General features: G+C 48.2%; 1 protein-coding gene across 1 annotated transcript in view; it reads left to right on the forward strand.

Moving 5' to 3' along the window:
* mrvi1 (murine retrovirus integration site 1 homolog) overlaps window positions 1-20,207 on the forward strand; it is a 191,478-nt gene extending 171,271 nt beyond the window's left edge. Inside the window, exons 21-24 of the mRNA XM_067993604.1 lie at window positions 3,099-3,259; window positions 8,734-8,856; window positions 11,939-12,202; window positions 18,893-20,207. Coding sequence (XP_067849705.1) covers window positions 3,099-3,259; window positions 8,734-8,856; window positions 11,939-12,202; window positions 18,893-19,139 — 795 coding nt within the window. The 3' untranslated portion in view covers window positions 19,140-20,207. The remainder of the gene's footprint in view (window positions 1-3,098; window positions 3,260-8,733; window positions 8,857-11,938; window positions 12,203-18,892) is intronic.
* The last annotated feature ends 1,725 nt before the right edge of the window (window positions 20,208-21,932 follow it).

Genomic DNA, 21,932 nt, shown 5'->3' on the forward strand with positions numbered 1-21,932 from the left:
TAAGTACTGCAGTACAAAGGGATCTGGGGGTCCGAGTGCAAGAAAATCAAAAAGTTGGTATGCAGGTGCAGCAGGTGATCAAGAAAGCCAACGGAATGTTGGCTTTTATTGCTAGGGGGATAGAATATAAAAACAGGGAGGTATTGCTGCAGTTATATAAGGTATTGGTGAGACCGCACCTGGAATACTGCATACAGTTTTGGCCTCCGTACTTAAGAAAAGACATACTTGCTCTCGGGGCAGTGCAAAGAAGGTTCACTCGGTTAATCCCGGGGATGAGGGGGCGGACATATGAGGAGAGGTTGAGTAGATTGGGACTCTACTCGTTGGAGTTCAGAAGAATGAGAGGCGATCTTATTGAAACATATAAGATTGTGAAGGGGCTTGATCGGGTGGATGCGGTAAGGACGTTCCCAAGGATGGGTGAAACTAGAACGAGGGGGCATAATCTTAGAATAAGGGGCTGCTCTTTCAAAACTGAGATGAGGAGAAACTTCTTCACTCAGAGGGTAGTAGGTCTGTGGAATTTGCTGCCCCAGGAAGCTGTGGAAGCTACATCATTAAATAAATTTAAAACAGAAATAGACAGTTTCCTAGAAGTAAAGGGAATTAGGGGTTATGGGGAGCGGGCAGGAAATTGGAGATGAATTTAGATTTGAGGTTAGGATCAGATCAGCCATGATCTTATTGAATGGCGGAGCAGGCTCGAGGGGCCGATTGGCCTACTCCTGCTCCTATCTCTTATGTTCTTCTAAATTCTATTCAGATGAGAGTATTATTACCCAGTCCTCGACTCTGCATGTTTCTCCCATTGCTCCTGCCCAGCGCTAAGTTTGTTTATTTGAAATGAGTAATGAAGGCCAGCATGTATTTTTGAATAAAAATCCGGAAATAAAAATTTGGTGTCGGTAAAAGTGACCCTGAAGCTGTCGGATTGTCATCGAGACCCAACTGGACTAACGTCCCTTTCGGGAAGGAAACCTGCCGTCCTTACCCGGTCTGGGCCTACGTGTGACTCCTGTCTCCACACCAACGTGGTTGACTCTTAACCGCCCTCTGAAGTGACCCAGCGAGACACTCTGTTGTATCAGACCCGCTACCAGCGGCTCCAGAAGAAAGCCCAGCACCACCTTCACAGGGGCAACTCGGGGATGGGCAATAAATGCCGGCCATTGCCAGCGATGCCCACATCTGGAGGAGAGAATGTTCTCCTGTTCCTCCAAGAAACTGGGTGTTCGGTATTTATGAGTTGATCGGATCACACGGAGATCTACTTAGAATTTTCAGCGAGTAGTGTCTCTGCAGGGACTGTTAGGTTTATGTAGGGTGTTGTCATATCTACCCTCTTGCATTTATGTGGAGTTATTGCAGGATATTATACCAAATAATCGCAACACCAAATTTGGGAGGTGTGGTTAATACTGAGGAGGACTGCGACAAAATCCAGGAAGAGATTAATAAACTCGCAGAATGGGCATGTGATTGGCAAATGAATTTCAATATAGATAAGTGTGAGGTGGTAAGAATAAGGAGGCCACACACTGCTTGGATAATCAGCGTCTAAATGGGGTAGAGGAGCAGGGGGATCTGGGGGTATAGATACACAAATCACTAAAAGTAGCGATGCAGGTTAATAAGACCATAAAAAAGCAAACCAAACACTGGGGTTCATTTCTAGAGGGATAGAATTGAAAAGCAGAGAAGTTATGTTAAACTTGTATAGAACCTTGGTTAGACCACACTTGGAGTACAGTGCACAGTTCTGATCTCCGTATTATAGAAAGGATATAGAGGCATTGGAGAAGGTGCAAAAAAGATTTTCTAGGATGATGCCAGAACTGGGAGGTTACAACTATGAGAAAAGATTGAACAGGCTGGGGCTCTTTTCTCTGCAAAAGAGAAGCCTGAGGGGTGACCTGATAGAGGTCTTTAAGATTATGAAAGGGTTTGATAGGGTAGACATAGAGAAGATGTTTCCACTTGTGGGGGAGACCAGAACTAGCGGCCATAAATATAAGATAGTCACTAATAAATCCAATAGGGAATTCAGGAGAAACTTCTTTACCCAGAGAGTGGTGAGAATGTGGAACTCGCTCCCACAAGGAGTAGTTGAGGTGAATAGTATAGATGCATTTAAGGGGAAGCTCGATAAACACATGAGGGAGAAAGGAATAGAAGGATATGCTGATAGGGTGAGATGAAGTAGGGAGGGAGGAGGCTCGTGTGGAGCATAAACACCAGCACGGACCAGTTGGGCCAAATGGCCTGTTTCTGTGCTGTACATTCTATGTAATTCTGTGATATTGTCATACATCCATATTGCCCTTGTGTGGGGGTATTCATGATATTGTCATAGATCCTTTACCTCTGATACATGTTCAAGGAGCAGGAACCACTGAAAAAGCCCGAGGGTGGTACTCTCTATTAAATATGCGGTGATGGAACATAACCCCTTCACGTGCGGTGTATATGAGATCTCGGTACCAATTAAACTCACGTACCAGGGACTCCTTCAGCAAGTGTGTCGTCTTGACTGCTTACCCTAGCCTCAGCAAAACTAGATCAAGAAGTCCCCCAGCTGTTTCGGTGTGTTGTATTCTTATGGGTTTCATTACACAGGACAAATGTGGGGTGCAATATGTCACCACGTTCTGTGAGTGCTGTTGATATTGTCGCTATCACGCCGTTCAAGATTAGCTCTTACCGTTTGTTGTTGACGCCTTCGCTGTCTTATCTCTGCCAATCTTTATCGCTCCGTGCTGGAGTCCGTTCACCAATCGACTCCCACTCTCCCACCCCCCAAACCCCCACCCCTCGATCCGCGAAACACAGCTGTGCGTCTTTCTGAAGTGTCTTTTAACCTAACAACTCTAGCTCAATGTTATCGAATTCTATACGTGCCTATCCTTGCATTAGGGTTAGGGTTAGGGTTAGGGTTAGGGTTAGGGTTGGGAGGGTATAATGTCGCCCACAGAGTTTTCGCCGTCGATGCCTGAAGTCTCAACGCTGAGCTGTCGTTTCTGAAAACCCCCTTCAAACAAAGCCAGCCGGCGTGATTAACAAACTGTCTTTCCCCTTCATTATATTTCCCTCTGTAGCCAGAGCCGAATAACAACAACAGCAGCACCAGCAGCTCCAGCACCGTCGCCACCACGGCTACCACCAGCCCCAGCAGCGCCAATCCCAGCAGCACCAGTCCCATCACCTCCAGCAGGATCGGCATCCATCCCAGCCCAACGCTGGCCCCTCTTGTGGAAAAGTGAGTACAGTGCGAATATGTGTCTTTGCTTAACTTCACCGCTTCATTGAGTGACATCTTAGAGTTTTTTGAAAAATATTATTCATCCTCGGGACGCTGGCAAGGCCGGTATTTATTGCCCATCCCTGAGGACTGGGAAACAGTGAAAATATCCGATTAATACTCTTTATTAAATCAAGCCAATGAGATAACGGAACATAACCCCTTTACGTGCAGTGTACCGAAACTCACGTACCAGAGACTCCTTCGGGAGATCGCAATATATTGTCTTATGACAATATATTGCCCTGAGAAGGTGGTGGTGGGCTGCCTTCTTCTGGAGCCACTTATAGTAGTTTGATACAACTGAGGGGCTCGCTCAGCCATTTCAGAGGGCAGTTAAGAGTCACACATAGGCCCAGACAATATATAACGCGCATCATGGTAGATAAATCTCCGGGACCTGATGAAATGTATCCCAGGACGTTATGGGAGGTTAGGGAGGAAATTGCGGGTCCCCTAGCAGAGATATTTGAATCATCCACCGCTACAGGTGAGGTGCCTGAAGATTGGAGGGTAGCAAATGTTGTGCCTTTGTTTAAGAAGGGCGGCAGGGAAAAGCCTGGGAACTACAGACGGGTGAGCCTGACATCTGTAGTGGGTAAGTTGTTAGAGGGTATTCTGAGGGACAGGATCTACAGGCATTTGGAGAGGCAGGGACTGATTAGGAACAGTCAGCATGGTTTTGTGAGAGGAAAATCATGTCTCACGAATTTGATTGAGTTTTTTGAAGGGGTAACCAAGAAGATAGATGAGGGCTGTGCAGTAGACGTGGTCTACATGGACTTCAGCAAAGCATTTGACAAGGTACCGCATGGTAGGTTGTTACATAAGGTTAAATCTCATGGGATCCAAGGTGAGGTAGCCAATTGGATACAAAATTGGATTGACGACAGAAGACAGAGGGTGGTTGTAGAGGGTTGTTTTTCAAACTGGATGCCTGTGTCCAGCGGTGTGCCTCAGGGATCGGTGCTGGGTCCGCTGTTATTTGTTATTTATATTAATGATTTGGATGAGAATTTAGGAGGCATGGTTAGTAAGTTTGCAGATGACACCAAGATTGGTGGCATTGTGGACAGTGAAGAAGGTTATCTGGGATTGCAACGGGATCTTGATCAATTGGGCCAGTGGGCCGATGAATGGCAGATGGAGTTTAATTTAGATAAATGTGAGGTGATGCATTTTGGTAGATCGAATCGGGCCAGGACCTACTCCGTTAATGGTAGGGCGTTGGGGAGAGTTATAGAACAAAGAGATCTAGGAGTACAGATTCATAGCTCCTTGAAAGTGGAGTCACAGGTGGATAGGGTGGTGAAGAAGGCATTCGGCATGCTTGGTTTCATTGGTCAGAACATTGAATGCAGGAGTTGGGATGTCTTGTTGAAGTTGTACAGGGCATTGGTGAGGCCACACTTGGAGTACTGTGTACAGTTCTGGTCACCCTATTATAGAAAGGATATTATTAAACTAGAAAGAGTGCAGAAAAGATTTACTAGGATGCTACCGGGACTTGATGGTTTGACTTACAGGGAGAGGTTAGACAGACTGGGACTTTTTTCCCTGGAGAGTAGGAGGTTAAGGGGTGATCTTATAGAAGTCTATAAAATAATGAGGGGCATAGATAAGGTCGATAGTCAAAATCTTTTCCCAAAGGTAGGGGAGTCTATAACGAGGGGGCATAGATTTAAGGTGAGAGGGGAGAGATACAAAAGGGTCCAGAGGGGCAATTTTTTTCACTCAAAGGGTGGTGAGTGTCTGGAACGAGCTGCCAGAGGCAGTAGTAGAGGCGGGTACAATTTTGTCTTTTAAAAAGCATTTGGACAGTTACATGGGTAAGATGGGTATAGAGGGATATGGGCCAAGTGCAGGCAATTGGGACTAGCTTAGTGGTATAAACTGGGCGACATGGACATGTTGGGCCGAAGGGCCTGTTTCCATGTTGTAACTTCTATGATTCTATGATTCTATGATTCTATAACAATTCCCTATAATACCCCCACATAAGGACGGCAGGTTTCCTTCCCTAAAGGGCATTAGTGAACCAGTTGGGTTTTTACGACAATCCGACATCTCAAACCGCCACAGTGGGATTTGAACTCAAGTCCAGTAACATGACCGATACACCACTGCACCCCAACGTAGTGATGGAATTACAACACATGGACTGGAGCCTCTCAGAACCTGGCACTTCACCCCTCGAGATTCGACACTAAGATTTATTTCTAGGGGGGCGTTCTGTGCTCCCATTACACTCGTCAACTCCGATTGGACATGTTCCTGGACCTCCTGCTTCCAACCGCCCTTTTTGTTCCGTCTCCAATATTTTTGGAACTGGTTGCTCAAAGAAAATGAAGAAAAAAACGCACACCATTTTTTTTTTAATGCTCCGATAATTTTTTGGCCCCCGGCAGTGTCCTGGAGATTAGTCTTCAATCCCTGGAGATTCCAGGACATTCCTGGAGGGTTGGCACAACACTGCCCCGCACTCCCAGCGGGGATCCACGCTGACAGTGGGGGGGCGGCGAGGGGGGCTGGAGAAGCAGGGCTACAGTGCTGTTATCCTTAGAGTTAATCTCGGTTGGAATTTGGTGTCCATGGGGTTTCCGGGAAGGGGCTGTTCTTAACGCTGTTGCCTCGTTGGTGAATAAGTCTTAAATCAGAGCCCTGAGATCCGTTAGCATCAGCAACTTGCGATATCTGGACATTAACAGGGACAGGGGTTCAAAGTCAAAAAAGTTTGGAAACTCAGACAAAGAAAAAAGTAGTTCAGTGGTTTCAGAGTTGATCAGAAATATAATGATTCTATGTTTTTGTTTGTTACTGTCTGACAGGTGAAGAGTTTGGTATTTTTATTTCTGGAGACTTGCTGGGGAAGTGAGTGGAATTAGCAACGTCCTCGCTTCTCTGGCAGCCATGGCTCAGTGGGGAGCATTCTCTCAACTCTCAGTTAGAAGGTTGTGCGTTTGAGTCCCACTCCAGAGACTCGAGCGTGAAATCCAGGCACATGCTCCAGTGCAGTACCGAGGGAGTGCCGCACTATCGGAGGGTCAGTACTGAGGGAGCGCCGCACTGTCGGAGGGTCAGTACTGAGGGAGCGCCGCACTGTCGGAGGGTCAGTACCGAGGGAGTGCCGCACTGTCGGAGGGTCAGTACTGAGGGAGTGCCGCACTGTCGGAGGGTCAGTACCGAGGGAGTGCCGCACTGTCGGAGGGTCAGTACCGAGGGAGTGCCGCACTGTCGGAGGGACAGTACCGAGGGTGTGCCGCACTGTCAGAGGGTCAGTACTGAGGGAGCGCCACACTGTCGGAGGGTCAGTACTGAGGGAGCGTCGCACTGTCGGAGGGTCAGTACTGAGGGAGCGCCGCACTGTCGGAGGGTCAGTACTGAGGGAGCGCCGCACTGTCGGAGGGTCAGTACTGAGGGAGCGCCGCACTGTCGGAGGGTCAGTACTGAGGGAGGGCCGCACTGTCGGAGGGTCAGTACTGAGGGAGTGCCGTACTGTCAAAGGGTCAGTACTGAGGGAGCTCTGCACTGTCGGAGGGTCAGTACTGAGTGAGTGCTGCACTGTTGGAGGTTCCATCTTTTGGAGGAGATGTTAAACCAAGGCCCCGTCTGCCTTCTCAGGTGGATGTAAAAGATCCCACGGACACTATTTCAAAGAAGGGCAGGGGAGTTCTCCCTGGTGTCCTGGCCATCATTTATCCCTCAACCAACATCACTAAACAGATTATCTGGTCATCATCACATTGTTCTTTGTGGGACCTTGCTATGCGCAAATTGGTTGCTGTGTTTTCTACAGGGGATGCAGGAACAGAGAGACCTGGGGGTGTATGTACACAAATATTTGAAGATGGCAGGACAAGTTGAGAAGGCCATTGAAAAAGCATATGGGATTAACTTTATTAATAGAGGCATAGAGTGCAAAAGCAAGGAAGTTACGCTAAACCTTTATAAATCACTGGTTAGGCCTCAGCTGGAGTGTTGTGTCCAGTTCTGGGCACCGCACTTTAGGAAGGATGTCAAGGCCTTGGAGAGGGTGCAGAGGAGATTTACTAGAATGGTTCCAGGGATGAGGGACTTCAGTTATGTGGAGAGACTGGAGAAGCTGGGGTTGTTCTCCTTAGAGCAGAGAAGGTTAAGGGGAGATTTGATAGAGGTGTTCAAAATCATGAAGGGTTTTGACAGAGTAAATAAGGAGAGACTGTTTCCAGTGGCAGGAGGGTCGGTAACCAGAGGACATGGATTTAAGGTGATCGACAAAAGAGCCAGAGGGGGAGATGAGGAGAATTTTTTTTGCGCAGTGAGTTGTGATGATCCGGAATTCACTGCCTGAAAAGTGGAAGCAGATTCAATAATAACTTTCAAAAGGGAATTGGATAAATACTTGAAAAGGAGAAACTTATCGGGCTGTGGGGAAAGAGCAGGGGGGAGTGGGACTAATTGGATAGATCTTTCAAAGAGCTGGTACAGGCCCGATGGGCCGAATGACCTCCTCCTGTGCTGATGCTACTATGATTACACTTCAAAAAGTATTTCATTGATTGTAAAGCACTTTGGGATGTCCTGAGGTCATAAAAGGCGCTATAGAAAGGCCATCCATGAAGGTGTTAGCCGTGTCTCGGTGCGGGGGGCGCTCTCGTCTCTGAGTCAGACGGTCGTGGGTTCAAGTCCCACTCCAGAGACTTCAGCACAAAATCTAGGCTGACACTCCCAGTGCAGTGCTGAGGGAGCGCTGCCCTGTCAGAGGAGCCGTCTTTCAGGTAAGATGTGAAACCAAGGCCCCATCTGCCCTCTTAGGTGGGTGTAAAAGATCCCACGGCCACTATTTCGAAGAAGAGCAGGGGGGAGTTCTCCCCGGTGTCCTGGGGCCAACATTTATCCCTCAACCAACATCACTAAAACAGATGAACTGGTCACTTATCACATTGCTGTTTGTGGGATCTTGCTGTGCACAAATTGGCCGCCGCATTTCCTACATCACAACAGTGACCAGACTTGAAAAGTACTTTTTTTTTTATATTCGTTCATGGGATGTGGGCGTCGCTGGCGAGGCCGGCATTTATTGCCCATCCCTAATTGCCCCTTGAGAAGGTGGTGGTGAGCCGCCTTCTTGAACCGCTGCAGTCCGTGTGGTGAAGGTTCTCCCACAGTGCTTCATTGCCTGTGAAGCGCGTTGGGTCATCCTGAGGTCATGAAAGGTGCTATATAAATGCAATTCGTTCTTTCAAATTGTTAAACTGAGGTGGTTTGAGATCTCTGGACCTTGTTCATCAAAGTTGCTTGTTAGCAAATTGGCAATTGAGCATCATAACCTCCACCCTATCTCGCAACAGCTAGAACATCCCAGAAGATCGGGACTGGGGGGGGCTCTGCTCATCCAGGTGCTCCCTTTATGATTCTGTAAAGCTGAATTCTTTGTTTCCCTATGTACAAAGCGGGAAGCAGAATGGAGATCAGGAGAGGAAACACCCAGCTCCAGGAGAAGTGCAGACAGTCAAAGTCGCGATAACCAGCTCGGAGACAAAAGCCAAGATCGAAGAGGAAGCCTACAAGAAAGGGTGAGATCCCCCCAGCGCCTGGAGAGAGTCCCCGTACAGAATTGAAGCACATATACACGAAAGTACAACACTCACCCTCACAATCCACATGGCGTGGGCTGAAAACCGCCACTGTTCAGGCTGAGTAAAGATACCACAAGAACCACTCCCCCCCCCCCGCCCCCCCAGTACAGTCAGGAGCTGGGAATCCTGCCAAAAACAAAATTCTGTCAAAAAAAAATTGCTCCAACTAAATATTGGGAATTGGGAATTATTGGGAATATTGGCCATTGTCTTCGGTTCCCGCCGCAAACTGCGTTCCCTAGTCACCGACTCCATCCCTCTCCCCGGCCACTGTCTGAGGCTGAACCAGACCGTTGGCGAACTTGGCGTCCCATTTGACCCTGAGATGAGCTTCCAACCCCATATCCGCTCCATCACCAAGACCGCCTACTCCCACCTCCGTAGCATCCCCTGTCTCCGCCCCTGCCTCAGCTCATCTGCTGCTGAAACCCTCATCCGTGCCTTTGTTACCTCCAGACTCGACTATTCCAGTGCTCTCCTGTCCGGCCTCCCATCTTCCACCCTCCATAAACTTGAGCTCATCCAAAGCTCTGCTGCCCCCCGTATCCTAACTCACACCAAGTCCCGTTCACCCATCACCCCACTGTGCTCGCTGACCTACATTGGCTCCCGGTCCGATTTTAAAATTCTCATCCTTGTTTTCAAATCCCCTCCATGGCCTCTCCCCTCCCTATCTCTGTAACCTCCTCCAGCCCCTACAACCCTCCGAGATCTCTGCGCTCCTCCAATTCTGGCCTCTTGTCCATCCCCGATTTTAATCACTCCGCCATTGGCGGCCGTGCCTTCAGCTGCCTGGGCCCTAAGCTCTGGAATTCCCTCCCTAAACCTCTCCGCCTCTCTCTCCTCCTTTAAGACGCTCCTTAAAACCTACCTGTTTAACCAAACTTTTGGTCACTTGTCCCTAATATCTCCTTATGTGGCTCGGTGTCAAATTTTGTCTGATAATCGCTTCTGTGAAGAGCCTTGGGATGTTTCACTGAATTAAAGGCGCTATATTGTTTGTTTGTTTGTTTGAGATGGCAGTGGAGAAGATCAATGGGAGGTCGGGTTGTACAAATAACATGCGAGGAATTGCAGTCAGGATAATTCAGTGACTGTATTGAGCGTGGAGTAGGGCTCCAGAGTTGAGTGGGCACTGTACACAGGGCAGCAACTCAAGTAGAAGACACGAATAATATACCAATAATAGTAGAAAATCAAGGGGCAAAGGGGAGGGAGGAACTAAAAACAATCACTATCACTAGAGAAAAAGTACTAGGTAAACTAATGGGTCTAAAGGCTGACAAGTCCCCTGGACCTGATGGCTTGCATCCGAGGGTCTTAAAGGAAGTGGCTGCAGAGATAGTGGATGCATTGGTTGGAATCTTCCAGAATTTTCCAATCCACTGGGACCTTTCCAGAATTGAGCGAATTCGCTCAATTCTGGAAAGGTCCCAGCGGATTGGAAAACCGCAAACGTAACACCCCTATTCAAGAAGGGAGTGAGACAGAAAGCAGGTAACTATAGACCAGTTAGCCTAACATCTGTCATTGGGAAAATGCTAGAATCCATTATTAAGGAAGTAGTAGCAGGACATTTGGAGACTCATAATACAATCAAGGAGAGTCAACATGGTTTTATGAAGGGGAAATCACGTCTGACAAATTTATTAGAGTTCTTTGAGGAAGTAACAGGCAGGGTGGATAAAGGGGAACCAATGGATGCAGTATATTTGGATTTCCAAAAGGCATTCGATAAGGTGCCACATAAAAGATTACTGCACAAGATAAGAGCTCATGGTGTTGGGGGTAATATACTGACATGGATAGAGGATTGGCTAACTAACAGAAAACAAAGAGTCGGGATAAAAGGGTCATTTTCAAAATGCCAATCTGTAACTAGTGGGGTGCCGCAGGGCTCAGTGCTGGGGCCTCAACTATTTACAATATATATCAATGACTTGGATGAAGGAACAGAGTGTCTTGTGGCCAAATTTCATGATGATACAAAGGTAGGTGGAAAAGCAAGTTGTGATGAGGACACAAAGTGTCTGCAAAGGGATACTGACAGGTTAAGCGAATGGGCAAAAATTTGTCAGATGGAATATAATGTGGGAAAATGTGAAGTCGTCCACTTTGGGAGGAAAAATAAAAAAGCAAAATATTATTTGAATGGAGAAATTCTACAAAATGCTGCGGTACAGAGGGATCTGGGTGTCCTCATACATGAAACACAAAAAGTCAACATACAGGCGCAGCAGGTAATCCGGAAGGCAAACTGAATATTGGCCTTTATTTCTAGGGGGATGGAGTATAAAAGCAGGGAAGTCATGCTACAACTGTACAGGGTGCTGGTGAGACCACACCTGGAGTACTGCGAACAGTTCTGGTGCCCTTATTTAAGGAAGGACATACCTGAATTGGAGGCAGTTCAGAGAAGGTTCACTCGGTTGATTCCGGGTGTGGAAGGGTTGTCTTTTGAGGAACGATTGAACAGGTTGGGTCTGTACTCATTGGAGTTTAGAAGAATGAGAGGAGATCTTATTGAAACATACAAGATTCTGAGGGGACTCGATAGGGTAGATGCTGAGAGGATGTTACCCCTCATGGGGGAATCTAAAACTAGGGGCATAGTCTCAGAATAAGGGGTCGCCCGTTTAAGACGGAAATGAGGAGGAATTTCTTCTCCCAGAGGGTCGTGAACCTTTGGAATTCTTTACCCCAAAAAGCTGTGGAGGCCGAGTCACTGAATACATTCAAGGCTGAGTTAGACAAATTTTTGATCAGCGAGGGAGTCAAAGGATATGGGGAAAGGGCGGGAAAGTGGAGTTGAGGTAAAAATCAGATCAGCCATGATCTCATTGAATGGCGGAGCAGGCTCGAGGGGCCGAATGGCCTACTCCTGCTCCTATCTCTTATGGTCTTATGGTCAACCCCGTCACAGAAAGAACTGAGACGCTGCATTTACCTCCAACGAAATGTGGCAAAACCACTCATTTACATGTTGGCAAAAACTTTATGAAATGTTTCTGTCTCCAAGTTACCAAGAAGGTTTGAAAGCCAAACTCAGCCAAGAGCAGAAGGAGTTACGGGAGGAACCTGAGAAGGTGGTGGAGAGGAGCGCGGAGCAGAGGAGATCGGAGGAGAGGAGATCGGAGGAGAGGAACGCGGAGGAGAGTAGCGCGGAGGAGAGGAGATCGGAGGAGAGGAGATCGGAGGAGAGGAGATCGGAGGAGAGGAACGCGGAGCAGAGGAGCGCGGAGGAGAGGTCAGAACCCGGCTTCAAAGAGGAAAGGAAGAGCAGGTGGGTTCCTGTACTGCTCGCTCGTAATTACAGAAAGAGTTGCTGCATTAACTGAGGGGCAGCTCCACGACTGAACTTTTGTCGTGTTCTGTACGCTGTGCTGTGTTCAATGTGTCCCATTAAAAACGATTCTTGTTTTGATTTTAAAGATTTTGGATTCGGTAACTCAGATTCAGGGAGCAGTATCCCAGATTCAGGAAGCGATATCCTGGATTCAGGATGTGATATCCCAGAAGTAACATTCGTGCCAGACAAGTGCCAGGCAATGACCATCTCCAACAAGAGAGAGTCTAACCACCTCCCCTTGACATTCAACGGCATTACCATCGCCGAATCCCCCACCATCAACATCCTGGGGGTCACCATTGACCATAAATACTGTGGCTACAAGAGCAGGTCAGAGGCTGGGTATTCTGTGGCAAATGACTCACCTCCTGACTCCCCAAAGCCTTTTCACTATCTAGAAAGCACAAGTCAGGAGTGTGATGGAATACTCTCCATTTGCCTGGATGAGTGCAGCTCCAACAACACTCAAGAAGCTCGACACCACCCAGGACAAAGCAGCCCGCTTGATTGGCACCCCATCCACCACCCTAAACATTCACTCCCTTCACCACCGGCGCACTGTGGCTGCAGTGTGTACCATCCACAGGATGCACTGCAGCAACTCGCCAAGGCTTCTTCGACAGCACCTCCCAAACCCACGACCTCTACCACCTAGAAGGACAAGAGCAGCAGGCACATGGGAACAACACCACCTGCACGTTCCCCTCCAAGTCACACACCATCCCGACTTGGAAATATATCGGCCGTTCCTTCATCGTCGCTGGGTCAAAATCCTGGAACTCCCTTCCTAACAGCACTGTGGGAGAACCGTCACCACACGGACTGCAGCGGTTCAAGAAGGCGGCTCACCACCACCTTCTCAAGGGGCAGTTAGGGATGGGCAATAAATGCCGGCCTCGCCAGCGACGCCCACATCCCATGAACGAATTTTTAAAAAGATTCAAGGTTCTGTATCCCAGATTCAGGGAGCGATATCCCAGATTCCGGGTTCTATAGCCCAGATTCAGGGAGGGATATCCCAGATTCCGGGTTCTGTATCCCAGATTCAGGGTGTTGTCCTCCTTTTCCAATGATGTGTACGGGCAGCTAGTTTTCTTCCTGTCGAATGATTAGAAAGTAAGTGATTTGAAAATCCAAATGTGATGTCTTTTAGCTAAAGTCTGAAGGAGGAAACCAGTGGGATTTGTGATTTAAATTAATCCAGGGGCTTAAACACGGGAATGAAACACCCAGTTGACTGTCTCAAATCGGGGCCTCTCGTTACCATCTGCCCAACCCGTGGAATCAACCCCTCAAATATTCACCTGGCCCTAACCTCAACTTGCTCACTTTCCGTGCGAGGTAAATAAAGGCTTTCAAGTAAGGGGAGAGTCCTGTCTCACTCAGCAACCGTGCGTGTGTTTTACAGAGACTGGAGAAGCTGGGATTGTTCTCCTTAGAGCAGAGAAGGTTAAGGGGAGATTTGATAGAGGTGTTCAAAATCATGAGGGGTTTTGATAGAGTAGATAGAGAGAAACTGTTTCCAGTGGCAGGAGGGTCAGTAACCAGAGGACGCAGGTTTAAGATAATTGGCAAAAGAACCAGAGGGGGAGATGAGGTGAATTTTTTTTACGCAGCGAGTTGTTCTGATCTGGAATGCGCTGCCTGAAAGGGCGGTGGAAGCAGATTCAATAATAACTTTCAAAAGGGAATTGGATAAATACTTGAAGGGGAAAAATTTGCAGGACTTTGGGGAAAAAGCAGGGGGGAGTGGGACTAATTGGATAGCTCTTTCAAAGAGCCGGCACAGGCCCGATGGGCCGAATGGCTTCCTCCTGTGGAACATAGGAACAGGAGTAGGCCATTCAGCCCCTCGTGCCTGCTCCTCCATTTGATAAGATCATGGCTGATCTGTGATCTAACTCCATATACCTGCCTTTGGCCCATATCCCTTAATACCTTTGGTTGCCAAAAAGCTATCTATCTCACATTTAAATTTAGCAATTGAGCTAGTATCAACTGCCGTTTGCGGAAGAGAGTTCCAAACTTCTACCACCCTTTGTGTGTAGAAATGTTTTCTAATCTCGCTCCTGAAAGGTCTGGCTCTAATTTTTAGACTGTGCCCCCTACTCCTAGAATCCCCAACCAGCGGAAATAGTTTCTCTCTATCCACCCTATCCGTTCCCCTTAATATCTTATAAACTTCAATCAGATCACCCCTTAACCTTCGAAACTCTAGAGAATACAACCCCAATTTGTGTAATCTCTCCTCGTAACTTAACCCTTGAAGTCCGGGTATCATTCTAGTAAACCTACGCTGCACTCCCTTCGAGGAGTACCATTCTACCTGACGATGATGCTGAGAGGGCGTCATATTCTCTGCCAGCAACAGTGACCAAAAGAGGGAATCAGGTGGCCTATCAGGCCCGAGCCTTGCTCTCCAGCCTCTCCGTCCCCACTGTATCTGAACACGAGCTCCTCTGGCAGCCAACGGTGATTGGAAAACTGTTTAACACCGGGAATCAGGGAGTATAACACGTCGACTGCCACTGATGTCGCACATCACACTTGCTTAAGGGTGCTTGCTTAAGAGCAGTGTGGGGCCAGTAACGCAGAGGTCACGAGTTCAAATCCCGTCATGGCAAGTTGTGAAATTGAATTCAATAAAAAAAAAAATGACCGTTCGTGTTGCCAGATTGTTTTAAAAAATCCAACTGGTTCACTGATATCCGTCAGGGAAGGGAACCTGCCGTCCTTACCCGGTCTGGGCCTACACGTGACTCCAGTCTCACACTGTGTGCTCGACACTGAACGCTACCTAATTTGTTGCCCAGCAAACCACTCTGTTGTGAAAACAAACTTTAGAAAGTAGCTCACAGGAAACTGCGTTCAGTTCTGGGCACCGCACCTCAGGAAGGATGTGTTGGCCTCGGAGAATGACACCGGGGCCCAAAGGGTTAAATCACGAGGACAGGTTGCACAGACTGGGCTCGTATTCCCTCGAGTTTAAAAGATTGAGGGGTGATCCAACTGAGGTGTTTCAAATGTTAAAAGGATTCGATAGCATAGATAGAGAGAAACTATTTCCTCTGGTGAGGGGAGTCCAGAACAAGGGGGGCAGAACCTTAAAATTAGAGCCAGGCCGTTCAGGGGTGATGTCAGGAAGCACTTCTTCACACAAAGGGGAGTGGAAATCTGGAACTCTCTCCCCCGCAAAAAAGCTGTGGATGCTGGGGGGGGTCAATTGGAGCTTTCAAGACTGAGATCGATAGATTTTTGTTGGGTAAGGGGATCAACGGATGGAGAGCAAAGGAAGGTAAATGGGGTTGAGGCACAGATCGGCCGTGATCTGATCGAATGGCGGGACGGGCTCGAGGGGCCGAACGGCCTCCTCCAGTTCCGATGTTCCTAAACCAGGCGCGAGCTATAAAAAAAGAAATGTTCTTCGGATGGCAGAGAGTGTTTCCGAGTTGTGTTTTGGCCACATTTGGTATATCCTTGGCTTGTGTAGCTATTGACTCATGGATACTTTTGGGCGATCAGTACTTGTGAAAAGTACAGGTTAGCCCACAGTCCAGACCGGAGCAGACACGTGGCAGAGTAACATTGACTCAGTAAAATAATGGGACTCAAGGCGGATAAATCCCCTGGACCTGATGGCTTACATCCCAGGGTCTTGAGGGAAGTGGCAGGAGGGATTGTGGATGCTTTGGTAATAATTTTCCAAAATTCTCTGGACTCGGCAAAGGTCCCAGCAGATTGTAAAACTGCTAATGTAACACCCTTATTTCAAAAGGGTAGTAGGCAGAAGGCTGGAAATTATAGACCAGTTAGCCTAACATCTGTGGTGGGTAAAATTTTGGAGTCTATTATTAAGGAGACAGTAGCAGAACATTTGGACAAACATAATTTAATAGGACAAAGTCAGCATGGCTTTACGAAGGGGAAGTCATGTCTGACAAATTTGCTTGAGTTCTTTGAGGATATAACGTACAGGGTGGATAAAGGGGAACCAGTGGACGTAGTGTATTTAGACTTCCAGAAGGCATTCGACAAGGTGCCACATAAAAGATTATTGCTCAAGATAAAGAATCACTGGATTGGGGGTAATATTCTGGCATGGGTGGAGGATTGGTTATCTAACAGGAAGCAGAGAGTTGGGATAAATGGTACATTCTCGGACTGGCAACCAGAAGCCAGTGGTGTTCCGCAGGGGTCGGTGCTGGGTCCCCAACTCTTTACAATCTATATTAACGATTTGGAGGAGGGGACCGAGTGTAACATATCAAAGTTTGCAGATGATACAAAGATGGGAGGGAAAGTGGAGAGTGAGGAGGACATAAAAAACCTACAAGGGGATATAGACAGGCTGGGTGAGTGGGCGGAGATTTGGCAGATGCAATACAATATTGGAAAATGTGAGGTTATGCACTTTGGCAGGAAAAATCAGAGAGCAAGTTATTATCTTAAAGGCGAGAAACTGGAAAGTACTGCAGTACAAAGGGATCTGGGGGTCCGAGTGCAAGAAAATCAAAACGTTAGTATGCAGGTGCAGCAGGTGATCAAGAAGGCCAACGGAATGTTGGCTTTTATCGCTCGGGGGATAGAATATAAAAACAGGGAGGTATTGCTGCAGTTATATAAGGTATTGGTGAGACCGCACCTGGAATACTGCATACAGTTTTGGTGTCCATACTTAAGAAAAGACATACTTGCTCTCGAGGCAGTACAAAGAAGGTTCACTCGGTTAATCCCGGGGATGAGGGGGTGGACATATGAGGAGAGGTTGAGTAGATTGGGACTCTACTCATTGGAGTTCAGAAGAATGAGAGGCGATCTTATTGAAACATATAAGATTGTGAAGGGGCTTGATCGGGTGGATGCGGTAAGGATGTTCCCAAGGATGGGTGAAACTAGAACTAGGGGGCATAATCTTAGAATAAGGGGCTGCTCTTTCAAAACTGAGATGAGGAGAAACTTCTTCACTCAGAGGGTAGTAGGTCTGTGGAATTTGCTGCCCCAGGAAGCTACATCATTAAATAAATTTAAAACAGAAATAGACAGTTTCCTGGAAGTAAAGGGAATTAGGGGTTACGGGGAGCGGGCAGGAAATTGGAGATGAATTTAGATTTGAGGTTAGGATCAGATCAGCCATGATCTTATTGAATGGCGGAGTAGGCTCGAGGGGCCGATTGGCCTCCTCCTGCTCCGATTTCTTATGTTCTTATGACTGGAGGCAGCATAACGGAAGGAACTCACTGGGTGCAAAGATAACGAAGCTTTCATGCTGAACACATCAGAATGCTGATTAAAATCCCCAGTCTGTCAGATAACAAAAGCCGACAACTTCATCACTTCCTGTAAACAAAAAACTGGAATCATTTTAACTCTCCCCCCTCTCTCTCTCTCTCTCTCGCTTTGGGGTATGAATTCGCTGAGTTTGCGTTGCCGCCGATCGCGGGCGCGTTTAACGCTCAGGGCCGGAGAGCGGGGGATGGGCACCCACCTCCGTGACTTTCTCTCAGTACCCCCCACCCACCCCCCCCGACCCCGACTTGCTGGGAGGAGGCTCGGCCGTTAATCCGGGCGGCGGGAGGGGGGGAAACTGCAGCGCGGATTCGTTCCCGGGTGCTCTCCCGCCAGTCCCGGTGCACGGCCCTTCGCTATTGGCTCCGCAGGAAGCCCGCGGGCCCGGCTCGGCGAATCAGGAAAGCAGGAAACTTACCCGTTACCCCAAAGATTAAGTTATGAAAAAGCTGGTTACTGACTTTGATGCGATGAATAACAAACTGTCTCTCGCTCTCTCACTCCATCTCTCTCTCTCTCTCTCTCACACCCACGCTCCCTCACTCCGTTTCTATCTCTCACTTCCTGCTCTCTCACTCTGTCTCTCTCTCTCTCTCTCCCCCTCTCCCTCACTCCGTCTCTCTCTCTCTCTGTCTGTCTCTCTCTCTCTGACTCTTTCTGTCTGTGTCTCTGACTCTCTGTCTCCCTCTCTCTTTCGCTTTCTCTGTCTCTCCCCTTGTCTCTTTCTCTCTCTCCCTGTCTCTCTCTCTCCCTGTTTCTCTCTCCCTGTCTGTCTGTCTCTCTCTCCCTCCCTGTCTGTCTATCTCTCTGTCTCTCTCTCTATCTCTGTCTCTCTCCTTGCCTCTCTCTCCTTGTCTCTTTCTCTCTCTCCCTGTTTCTCTCTCCCTGTTTCTCTCTCCCTGTCTGTCTATCTCTCTGTCTCTCTCTGTCTCTCTCTTTCTCCGTCTCTCTCTCTGTCTCTCTCTCTCTCTCCCTGTCTGTCTATCTCTTTGTCTCTCTCTCTGTCTCTCTCTCCCTATTTCTCTGACTCTCTCTCCCTCTCTCTCCCTGCCTCTCTGTCTCTCTCTCTCTCCCTCCCTCTCTCCCTGTCTCTCTCTCTCCCTGTCTGTCTATCTCTCTATCTCTCTCTCTCTGTCTCACTCTCTTTCTGTCTCTCTCTCTCTGTCTCTCTCTCTGTCTCTGCCTCTCTCCCTCTGTCTGCCTCTCTCTCTCTGTCTCTCTCTCTCTCTCTGCCTCTCTCTCTGCCTCTCTCTCTCCCTCTCTCTCTCTCTCTCTCTGCCTCTCTCTCTCTCTCTCTCTCTCTCCCTGTCTCTCTTCCTCTTGTTCCCCTTCTCACAGTAAGTTTGAAGAAGTTTCAGATCTAATGGACAGACTGTGCCCGGAGTGTTTGAAACAGCGCAGTGCGATTTGGATTGTGGGGGCTGTGATTCTCCTCTTTGCTGTTCTCATCAGCCTCTTCACCTCTCTCCGCTATCCGTGTGGCGACCTTTCAAACTCGCCCAGTGAGAAGAGCTCCAGCTCCCCTGTGCAGAAATACCTCTGGCCATTCTCAGGATCATGTCACAAGACCCGTGCCCAGGTGTAATTGAAAGTGCAGCCACTCTGGGGAACGGGCTGAGCGGGCAAATCATTCCAGGAGGACGCAAGGCTGCCGAAGGTGTTGTGAAGACAGACACGTGCAGGGGGGACTGTTCATTCCATCGTTTCTTAAACCAGTGACCCACAGGGTCTCCGACTGCTGGCTGCGAACTGGGTACAGGACGAAGTGACGTAGCACTCAGAGATATGCCAGCTATATAAGGGATTCACCCTAACAGGCATTTAATGATTTAATTGTTTCTCAGTGTGTTTGAATGTTGTTCCTGATACAGGAGTGTAAGTAAATATTCAAACTATTGACAGTATTGTTACAAACCTTGTTTTATTGTCCGTCTGTGAGTGAATGATAGATCCAGGTCGTCAGAAATAGTTTCTTTTTCCAATGGCTATGTGTTGTTCTCATTGGCGATTCCTCAGCTGATTTTCAATTTTTAAAAAAATCCATCTTTAATCTTTGATGCTGAATTACTCAAGTAGAGTCAGAGGAAGTTGTGAAATCAAACTGTACTGGGCTCCAGTCAGACACACCTTGAGCACTGTGTCCAGTTCTGGTCAGACCCACCATATAAATACTGTGGCCACGAGAGCAGGTCAGAGGCTGGGTATTCTGCGGCGAGTGACTCACCTCCTGACTCCCCAAAGCCTTTCCACCATCTACAAGGCACAAGTCAGGAGTGTGATGGAATACTCTCCACTTGCCTGGATGAGTGCAGCTCCAACAACACTCAAGAAGCTCGACACCATCCAAGATAAAGCAGCCCGCTTGATTGGCACCCCATCCACCACCCTAAACATTCACTCCCTTCACCACCGGCGCACCGTGGCTGCAGTGTGTACCATCCACAGGATGCACTGCAGCAACTCGCCAAGGCTTCTTCGACAGCACCTCCCAAACCCGCGACCTCTACCACCTAGAAGGACAAGGGCAGCAGGCACATGGGAACAACACCACCTGCACGTTCCCCTCCAAGTCACACACCATCCCGACTTGGAAATATATCGGCCGTTCCTTCATCGTCGCTGGGTCAAAATCCTGGTGTCCCTTCCTAACAGCACTGTGGGAGAACCTTCACCACACGGACTGCAGCGGTTCAAGAAGGCGGCTCACCACCACCTTCTCAAGGGCAATTAGGGATGGGCAATAAATGCCGGCCTCGCCAGCAATGCCCACATCCCATGAACGAATAAAAAAAAAGAGCACTGTGTCCAGTTCTGGTCACAGAGACACGCGGGAGATATTTAGGCACTGGAAGCAGTGCGGAGAGGAGCCTCGAGACTGATCCCCAGCATCAGAGGGTTTGAGTGATGAGGAATACTGGAGAGACTTGGACGTTTTTCCTTGAAAGGGGACAACCGAGAGGTGATCTTGAAAAGGGTTCTAAGATAGTAAAGGGTATCGAAAAGGTACATCCAGAAAATGACTGCAGACTAAACCATGAGAGTGAGGGAAGAGAGCACAGGATCAAACCAGTTAAAGGCAAAGTTAGGACCGGTTACTTTGCACACAGAATGATCAAAACAAGTGGAACAAACTCTCGGATATGGTCATAAAGGTGACAATCCTGGGGTTATTTAAGGGATAGTTGGGTGTCATAATGAGTGAGGGGAGTCTGTAGGGTCTCCCTGGATGGGTGAGGGGAGTCTGTAGGGTCTCTCTGGATGAGTGAGGGGTCTCTGTAGGATCTCTCTGGATGGGTGAGGGGAGTCTGTAGGGTCTCTCTGGATGAGTGAGGGGAGTCTGTAGGGTCTCTCTGGATGAGTGAGGGGAGTCTGTAGTGTCTCTCTGGATGGGTGAGGGGAGTCTGTAGGGTCTCTCTGGATGAGTGAGGGGAGTCTGTAGGGTCTCTCTGGATGGGTGAGGGGAGTCTGTAGGGTCTCTCTGGATGAGTGAGGGGAGTCTGTAGTGTCTCTCTGGATGGGTGAGGGGAGTCTGTCGGGTCTCTGAATGGCAGTCTGACACTTTTAACAGTTGTGCCTCTCAAAAAGGCACATGAAACAATAAAAGGAAAATAGAAAATAAGAACAAAACTGAAATTCCCAGAGAACCAGGCCCACTTCACCATCTCGAACCCTGACTCTGGCGTTCCCAGGACTTTAAACTGATTGAGCTCCTCACCCTCTCCTCCTTCTACAATCTTCAGACTTTTACAACCCAAACGTTAGTCCCACTTAGCAATTTACCTCTCGATTGACTTCATCTTCCCATCTTGTTCAACCTGAACAAGTTTTGTTAAACTTGTATCGAGCCTTGGTTAGACCACATTTGGAGTATTGTGAACAGTTCTGGTCTCCATATTGTAAAAAGATATAGAGGCACTGGAGAGGGTGCAAAAAAGATTCACAAGGATGATACCAGAACTGAGAGGATATAATTATCAGAAAAGGCTGAACAGGCTGGGGCTCTTTTCTCTAGAAAAGAGAAGACTGAGGGGTGACCTGATAGAGGCCTTTTCTTTGTTTTTATTCGTTCACGGGATGTGGGCGTCGCTGGCGAGGCCGGCATTTATTGCCCATCCCTAATTGCCCCTTGAGAAGGTGGTGGTGAGCCGCCTTCTTGAACCGCTGCAGTCCGTGTGGTGAAGGTTCTCCCACAGTGCTGTTAGGAAGGGAGTTCCAGGATTTTGACCCAGCGACAATGAAAGGGTTTTATAGGGCAGACGTAGAGAAGATGTTTTCACTTGTGGGAGAGACCAGAACTAGCGGCCATAAATATAAGATAGTCACTAATAAATCCAATAGGGAATTCAGGAGAAACTTCTTTACCCAGAGAGTGGTGAGA

This window comes from Heptranchias perlo, chromosome 12, assembly GCF_035084215.1.
Source record: "Heptranchias perlo isolate sHepPer1 chromosome 12, sHepPer1.hap1, whole genome shotgun sequence".
Taxonomy (NCBI): Eukaryota; Metazoa; Chordata; class Chondrichthyes; order Hexanchiformes; family Hexanchidae; genus Heptranchias; species Heptranchias perlo.